Genomic DNA, 9,426 nt, shown 5'->3' with positions numbered 1-9,426 from the left:
CAGTAAATTCATAAAGTATTCGCTTATAAGTTGGCTGGAAATGTTATTGTGGTCCTCTGTAGCTCAGCTGGTAGAGCACGGCGCTTGTAACACCAAGGTAGTGGGTTCGATCCCCGGGACCACCCATACACAAAAAAATGTATGCAAGCATGACTGTAAGTCGCTTTAGATAAAAGCGTCTGCTAAATGGCATATTATTATATTGAAAGAAAAGTAGTCATGAGTGCACATGATTTGGTTTAATTTGAAGTTGTATATTTGAAGATATTTCTGTCAGAGTTTACATTGCAGGGAAAAGGCTGGCTAGCCGGTTCCTCCATATTACATCACACCCTGTAAAAACATGTTCTGACATGACTTCGGCATTCTTTGGAATTCCGATCGGTTTTATGTAATAACTCGAAAAAGTGAGGTGTAACTTTCCATTGGGAATTTTGATGCGTATACTAATGCAAATCCATATGTTACATGTGGTTACGTTTTTGCTACCTTCACTTTAAGGGAGTAGTATGGTCACATTTAGATGTGAAAAAAGGAACAGACAGAGAAAACAATTAACAATTCCTATTCTAACAGTATTTATTCATAATGTACATATTCATATTCAGGTCTAAGTCTGCATAGAGGAAAGTATTGTCTGTAAGAAAAGAGAAAACAAATTTGCTCTTTCGGAATGATTTGTTACGACATTGTTTGCTAGAGCTGGTAGCCACTGCAGTCAGCAGATGGCGATGTGAGTCTTTCAGGTGATACTTCTTGCGTGACGTATTATCTAGTGGACGGGATATTTACATTTTAGATTTTAGTCATTTAGCAGACGCTCTTATCCAGAGCGACTTACAGTTAATGAGTGCATACATTTTCTTCTCCAACAACAACAGGGCTACTGATTCACCTCGGTAGTTTGTTAGCCAGCATAAAATCGAAACATTTAACCTCTTTAGACCTTTTTTGTGTATCTACCTGCTTCTCAGCATTTTAAATACAATTATTTAAACGTAATTTGCAAATGTGTTAAGATTGATAGCTACTGAGTTTAGCACTAGGGTAGTCGCAAATGCTAGCTAGCTAACATCCCCGACCATGAGCTCCCTCCCTGCTAAAGAAGAAGAGGAGGTCTGCTGGACGGAGACAAAAGCTCCCGTGAAAGAAGGGAAGGAAGAGAATGCTGTCACAGTTAAAAAAGAAGTAGAGGGTGAAGCTGTTACAGTGAAAGAAGAAGAAGAGGGTGAAGCTGTTACAGTGAAAGAAGAAGAAGTAGAGGGTGAAGCTGTTACAGTGAAAGAAGAAGAAGAGGGTGAAGCTGTTACAGTGAAAGAGGAAGTAGAGGGTGAAGCTGTTACAGTGAAAGAAGAGGAAGAGGGTGAGGCTGTTACAGTGAAAGAGGAAGAAGAGGGTGAAGCTGTTACAGTGAAAGAGGAAGACGTTTCAGTGAAAGAGGAGGAAGATGCTTTCAGAGTGAAAGAGGAGGAGGATGTTACTGTGAAAGAAGAGGAAGCCGTTTTCGGAGTGAAAGAGGAGGAGGAGGAGGAAGAGAGGGCTGGAGATCTGTTTAACACCAGTGAGTATTCGACCTGTATTAAACAGGGGCACACTGCAGTCGTTGAACCGATGTGTGGTTTTTATAATAATAATAATAATATGCCATTTAGCAGACGCTTTTATCCAAAGCGACTTACAGTCATGCGTGCATACATTTTTGTGTATGGGTGGTCCCAGGGTTCGAACCCACTACCTTGGCGTTACAAGTGCCGTGCTCTATCAGCTGAGCTAGGTTTTTAACTGACGTTTTGCATTTGAGTATGTTGTTCTGTACTGTAGGCGTTGTTAAAGCTAGCACAGTGCCTAGTGAAAGTCCACCCACCCCTAGCCCGAGGTTTATAGACCTAGGCTTACAAGATATACGTTTGACATGTCAGTGATTTAGCAGACGCTCTTATCCAGAGCGACGTACAGTTAGAGCATTCATCTTAAGATACAGTAGCTAGGTGGGACATCCACATATCACAGGCATGGTAAGTACATTTTCCTCAATAAAGTAGCTATCAGCAGAGTCTGCGGAGGAGCAGGGTGACATGGGAGAACTTGGGAAGGTTGAAAAGCAGGCACGTGCTGCTAAAACTGGTACAGTCATTGACCGAGTACCAATCTCGGGCACTTCTCCCATGTCATGCCCTAAGACAGAACGTTACTGTTAAAACAACTGTACTTACTGTTATTAACTGTATACGTGACGTGAGATTCGTAGGACTAACACACCCAGTTTTCAGTTTTCAAATTTTGCTGCCTTAAATTTAAATCTAAAAAGGGATTAAAATTGGATTTTCTTTACTGATCTGCACAACCTACCCCACATTTTCTAAAGTAAAAAAAAAAAGATTTACAAACAAAGATCTACAATTAATTAAAAATAAGAAAGGAAGATGTCTTAATTGCGTAGTTCTTCACACCCCAGAGTTAATACTTGGTGGAAGCACCTTTGGCAGCACTTACAGCAGTGAATCATTAAGAATAAGATTCCACCAATTTCGTACAGCTTTCAGGGCAACATAAATACATTGTTTTTGTCAAAATTGCTCAAACTCAGTCAATTTCGTTGGAAATTATAGAAATATTGAAATGTAGTCTCTGATTTTCAAGCAGATTTAAGTCAGAACTGAGACTGGGCCACTAAGGAACACTCAACACCTCTTGGAATTTTTAAATGATTGTCCCACAGAAAAATCAAACTATCCCAGTGTTAGGTCTTCAGAGGGCTGAGGCTTGTGGGGAGATGACTTGTGACCAGGTCAAGACATTAAGAGCGCATATTATTTGCCTTTGCTACCCAAACTCCTTGCTCCAGCCAAATGTTATGCCACGCCCACGGAGGTCAGTTTCTTCTCCGCAATGAGTCTGGATCTGAGCTCCTCCCTGACGATTTCTAGAATGCAAAGCCATTCTAGACCGTCTGACACGTAGCCTATTACTTAAGGGCCTTGTTGTAAACTGGATGGGTCATTTAGAATGGGACACGTGCTAATGAATTCTGTGGCTGTTTTATAATATTCTTAAACCTCATAGTGATGTCTCTGCGCAGTTTCCAGTCTCTCTCGCAAGCTCAGTTAAGAAGGATGATCTTTGTAGTGGCTGGGTGATATGATACACCATCCACAGTTCAGTTGAGAAGGATGGCCAGATCTTTGCAGTGGCTGGGTGATATGATACACCATCCACAGTTCAGTTGAGAAGGATGGCCAGATCTTTGCAGTGGCTGGGTGATATGATACACCATCCACAGTTCAGTTGAGAAGGATGGCCAGATCTTTGCAGTGGCTGGGTGATATGATACACCATCCACAGTTCAGTTGAGAAGGATGGCCAGATCTTTGCAGTATGATGAAGATAGCTAAGATTCTTATTTTAAATACTGCACACGGTGTACTGCTGCTCCCCAGTGCTTAGTGCTGCATTCGTAATATCTCGTATTCCCGGTCATACCAACTTGAAATGACTAGTAGGAAACTTGTCTATCACCCCTGTGCTCCGACTTCACCCACATGCTGACCTCTGACCTAACCTACTGGGCAACTGACCTGGATAACAGCATTTTCAGCAGTTAAATGCAACAAGAAAACATTATCATGATAGCTGTACTTTTGGTTTATGGTTGATGCAGCTTGTTTGTTATTAACAAATCAGCATTCTCAACCAGTTCAAAGCATGTTAATGCACACAACTCATTGCTCCCAGTTTACAAATATTATTTTCTGAGTTTCCCACGTGTTATAAAAGCAGCATGATGCAGGTATGGTTACCGATCAGAATGTCCCAGGGTCAGGAGATGTGTCAAACAGGACCTATCAGAATGTCCCAGGGTCAGGAGATGTGTCAAACAGGACCTATCAGAATGTCCCAGGGTCAGGAGATGTGTCAAACAGGACCTATCAGAATGTCCCAGGATCAGGAGATGTGTCAAACAGGGGCCCAACTTTGGTTTTAGAAGGGGGGGGGGGTATAACCTGGCAGAGGGTCTGGGGGTCCTCCCTCAGAATTTTTTGTTGGCATCTAAAGCTAATTTCCTGCATTTCTACTAGGCCTGTCCCGACTGAAAAATATATTGTATTTTCACCAATCGATTGTGTATTTCTCCATATATAGACACACCGACAGTCTTGTCTTAAGTGTAGAACTAATTAATGATTTAATTATCCATGCCTTCTGGGAATGCTATGAAGTCCAAAAGTTATGGGCGTAGTTAGAAAGTTTGCTGTCAGAAGTATTACAATGTAAATGTACTTTTAATCCATCTGCCTGCATATTTCAAGACATGTGTCATATGAGGGTGCAGTGAGAAACCCGATGGGTTGGACTATACTCTTTTCCTCAGTTATCTTGAAAAAACGTATACTTAACTGGAAAATCAACCAATCCTCTATTGTTAAGACGATGGAAAAATCATTTGCTTCATTATGTAAAAATGGAAAGAGCTGTGGACGACAGAGGGGAACAAAATGGTGCAATTTGAGGAGATGATGAGTAGTATAGGGGGGGGGGGAGAACAGGTGGGTCTGGGCAGGTGATGTGGCGTAGAGTTGTACGGGGGGGGGGGGGGGGCGGGGACAGGTGGGTCTGGGCAGGTGTGATGTCGTTGATGTTTGTGTGTGTCTTACGCTGTGTGTTTTGTATTGTTTAAAAACAACAACAACATTAAATATAGAGTTGTGAGGAAATCCTTCCAGATTGAGCTGGTCTGTGGTTCACTGACAACAATCTCCTATTACAGAGAGAGAAGACAACCTCCAGAGGATTCCAAACAGAGGACTTTATTGACATGATGCAGATGGTCTAAACAGGAATGAGTCCATGAACAGCATGAATAGAACACTATGTGGAGGAATGATAATTAGCAATAACAACAATAGCAGGAGTAAATGACAACAAGGACTGTATTACGCAGTAATGGACAATAACAAGGACTGTATTACGCAGTAATGGCCAATAACAAGGACTGTATTACGCAGTAATGGACAATAAGGACTGTATTACGCAGTAATGGACAATAACAAGGACTGTATTACGCAGTAATGGACAATAACAAGGACTGTATTACGCAGTAATTTGACAATAACAAGGACTGTATTACGCAGTAATGGACAATAAGGACTGTATTACGCAGTAATGGTCAATAAGGACTGTATTATGCAGTAATGGACAATAACAAGGACTGTATTACGCAGTAATGGACAATAACAAGGACTGTATTACGCAGTAATGGACAATAACAAGGACTGTATTACGCAGTAATTTGACAATAACAAGGACTGTATTACGCAGTAATGGACAATAACAAGGACTGTATTACGCAGTAATGGACGATAAGGACTGTATTATGCAGTAATGGACAATAACAAAGACTGTATTAGGAATGGAATAGATGGGCGGCAGGTAGCTTAGTGGTTAAGAGCGTAGTGCCAGTAACCGAAAGGTCGCTGGTTCTAATCCCCGAGCCGACTAGGTGAAAAATCTGTCTGTGCCCTTGAGCAAGGCACTTAACAGTAATTGCTCCTGTAAGTCGCTCTGGATAAGAGCGTCTGCTAAATGACTAAAAATAAATAAATAAATAGATGATATAAATAGGCGATATAAAATGGTGACTAATTCTAGCAGCCAATGTTAGTAACAACAACAGGCAGGAGAATGGGAATAGAACACAGCTAGTCTATTACACGTTGCAATAGTACCAACAATAGGAAGCAGTAACATTTTCCCACGCACCCCGAAGGAATAAATCCAGCCATGCTCCCACAAGGATAACGTTGTGAAGGGGAAAAAAAAAGACGTCTGGAGCCGAGGCATTTATACCCTTGTAAGAGCATGGGGTGGGGCTAACTGACCAATAGGAAGGGTGAGGTGCTTGGCTACTCAATTACTGTCTAAGGCCACATTCTATCGATCTCTCACGTGATGGGGGGGATAGAGGTGAACATGGGTGATGGCTAGACACAGCAGAGACACAAAACAAATAAACCACCAAGATGCACATTGCCCATAATGTCCAGGAGGGGGAATTCTGGACAAGAGTCTTCTCCATCAGTCGCTGTGGATGGAGTGGAACATTAAATATAGAGTCCCGGACAGAGTCTTGTCCATCAGTCGCTGTGGATGGAGTGGAACATTAAATATAGAGTCCCGGACAGAGTCTTCTCCATCAGTAGCTGTGGATGGAGTGGAACATTAAATATAGAGTCCTGGACAGAGTCTTGTCCATCAGTAGCTGTGGATGGAGTGGAACATTAAATATAGAGTCCTGGACAGAGTCTTGTCCATCAGTCGCTGTGGATGGAGTGGAACATTAAATATAGAGTCCTGGACAGAGTCTTCTCCATCAGTAGCTGTGGATGGAGTGGAACATTAAATATAGAGTCCCGGACAGAGTCTTGTCCGTCAGTCGCTGTGGATGGAGTGGAACATTAAATATAGAGTCCCGGACAGAGTCTTCTCCATCAGTCGCTGTGGATGGAGTGGAACATTAAATATAGAGTCCCGGACAGAGTCTTCTCCATCAGTCGCTGTGGATGGAGTGGAACATTAAATATAGAGTCCCGGACAGAGTCTTCTCCATCAGTCGCTGTGGATGGAGTGGAACATTAAATATAGAGTCCCGGACAGAGTCTTCTACATCTGTCACTGTGGATGGAGTGGAACATTAAATATAGAGTCCTGGACAGAGTCTTGTCCATCAGTCGCTGTGGATGGAGTGGAACATTAAATATAGAGTCCTGGACAGAGTCTTGTCCATCAGTCGCTGTGGATGGAGTGGAACAGAGACACAGCTCCTTGATATGTTGCCTTATATCCTCTTCAGCTGTGATGAAGATGAATTTGGGTCATTCCATATGATTTCAATCACTTTCTGACTGTTTAAAAACAGGCATAGTGGTCTTAGCGTGTTACTCACGCTAGGTGTTGGTGTAAGTATAAGGCTCTGTCGTAGCCGGCCGCGACCGGGAGACCCATGGGGCGGCGCACAATTGGCCCAGCGTCGTCCAGGGTAGGGGAGGAAATGGCCGGCAGGGATGTAGCTCAGTTGGTAGAGCATGGCATTTGCAACGTCAGGGTTGTGGGTTCGATTCCCACAGGGGGGCCAGTATGAAAAAAATGAAAGAATGTATGCACTCACAAACTGTAAGTCGCTCTGGATAAGAGCGTCTGCTAAATGACTAAAATGTAATGTAAATGTATAAAGCCAATGCTGGATTTGAGTTGGTTTTCAGCTGTTGCAGCGCAAAGACCGTTTTATCATGTAGAGATTTCATTCTAGGTTGTATTAATTAGTGCACACCGTAGCAAAACGTTTTGCAACAGAAAACATAAACAGGTGTTCCTTATTGTACAAGTTCTGCTAGTCGTCCCTCCCCATTTTGGGCCGTTTTCTTCCATTTCATTTGTGGTGAATAGGACCCTGATCTCTCTGTTAAACTAAATCATCTGTTTGTCTTTGGCAGGAGAGAGACCAGACTCAGAGGAACCAGAGCCAGAGACATCCAAACCAGCAAGACCACACCACTGCTCCCAGTGTGGAAAGAGTTTTACTAAGTTAGGGAACCTGAAAGACCATGAAAGAATACACACAGGAGAGAAGCCCTACCAATGTTCCCAGTGTGGAAAGAGTTTTACCCAGTTAGGGAGCCTGAAATCACATAAGAGAATACACACAGGAGATAAGCCTCATCACTGCTCCCAATGTGGAAAGGGTTTTATCCAGTTAGGACACCTGAAAAAACATGAGCTATTGCACACAGGGGAGAAGCATTATCACTGCGCCCAATGTGAAAAGAGATTTTCCTCATCAGGGTGCCTGAAATCACACGAGAGGACACACTCAGGGGAAAAGCCTTACCACTGTTCCCAGTGTGAAAAGAGTTTTAGCTGGTCAGGGCAACTGAAAGCGCATGAGAGAACGCACACTGGAGAGAAGCCTTACCACCACTGCTCCCAGTGTGGAAAGAGTTTTACCCAGTTAGGGAACCTGAAAATACATGAGACAATACACTCTGGAGATAAGCCTCACAAATGCTCTCAATGTGGAAAGACTTTTAACCGGTTATATAACCTCAAAGAACATGAGAGGACACACACAGGAGAAAAGCCTTATCACTGCTCCCAATGTGAAAAGAGATTTTCCTCATCAGGGTCCCTGAAATCACATGAGAGGGCACACTCAGGAGAAAAGCCTTTCCAATGCTTGCATTGTGAAAAGAGTTTTACCCAGTTAGGGAGCCTGAAAATACATGAGAGAACACATACAGGAGAGAAGCTCTGCGTGGAAAGAGTTTTACCGATTTAGGGAACCTGAAGACACATGAGAGAACATAAACAGAAGTAAAGCCTCATCACTGCTCCCACTATGGAAAGAGATTTACCGAGTTAGGAAACCTGAAATCACATAAGAGAATATGCACAAGGGAGAAATAGCCTTTCCACTGCTCCCACCGTGGATAGAAATGTACCTGGTTAAGGCAACTGAAAGAGCATAAAATAATCCACACCCGAGAGAAACGTTATCAATGCTCCTAGTGGGCGGCAGGTAGCTTAGTGGTTAAGAGCGTTGTGCCAGTAACCGAAAGGTCGCTGGTTCTAATCCCCGAGCCGACTAGGTGAAAAATATGTCGATGTGCCCTTGAGCAAGGCACTTAACCCTAATTGCTCCTGTAAGTCGCTCTGGATAAGAGCGTCTGCTAAATGACAAATAAAATAAAATAAAATAAAAAATAGTGTGGAAAGCTATTTACCCAGTTAGGAGACCTGAAAGACCATGAGGGAACACACACAGAGGAGATGCCTTACCACTGCTCCCAGTGTGGATACGAGATATTTCACATCACATATAGCCTTAACCTAAAATTCATGAGAGAACACACACTCCCATTGTCTCATATTTTTGAATGAAAATTAGTGATTTTGTTTGTGCCATATGAAATCAAATTGGATAACACCTGCTCAAAAATACATTTGTATGTCGTTTTTTATTTGTTTATCTCAAGACATGAATTGAATATATACAGTAGTACATCAGTTTGATGTAGTGTACATGAAATTCATTGTACTGTGATGAAATGGTCCGTGTGTGTTGTGTAGTTAATCAAGAGCTGTTTCCATGTGATGCATATGCTCTACTGTTTACATTTGCTGGATATGTACAGTGAGGGAAAACAAGTATGTGATCCCCTGCTGATTTTGTACGTTTGCCCACTGACAAAGACATGATCCGTCTATAATTTTAATGGTAGGTTTATTTGAACAGTGAGAGACAGAATAACAACAACAAAAATCCAGAAAAACGCATGTCAAAAATGTTATAAATTGATTTGCATTTTAATGAGGGAAATAAGTATTTGACCCCTCTGCAAAACATGACTTAGTACTTGGTGGCAAAATCCTTGT

The 9,426-nt window shown here is 42.3% G+C and overlaps 1 protein-coding gene across 1 annotated transcript; it reads left to right on the top strand.

The window, feature by feature from the left end:
* Positions 1-834: 834 nt before the first annotated feature.
* On the top strand, positions 835-8,729 carry LOC311120491 (uncharacterized protein). Its single transcript, XM_084195078.1, has 2 exons — positions 835-1,561; positions 7,488-8,729. Exons 1-2 carry the CDS (start codon positions 1,084-1,086, stop codon positions 8,327-8,329), a joined length of 1,320 nt encoding a protein of 439 aa, XP_084051204.1. The 5' UTR covers positions 835-1,083; the 3' UTR covers positions 8,330-8,729.
* Positions 8,730-9,426: the final 697 nt, after the last annotated feature.

The sequence above is a fragment of the Coregonus lavaretus genome (assembly GCF_964263955.1).
Source record: "Coregonus lavaretus genome assembly, contig: HAP1_SCAFFOLD_47, whole genome shotgun sequence".
Lineage (NCBI taxonomy): Eukaryota > Metazoa > Chordata > Actinopteri > Salmoniformes > Salmonidae > Coregonus > Coregonus lavaretus.
The sequence above is the reverse complement of the archived record's forward strand: the minus strand, read 5'-3'. Positions and strand labels throughout refer to the sequence as shown.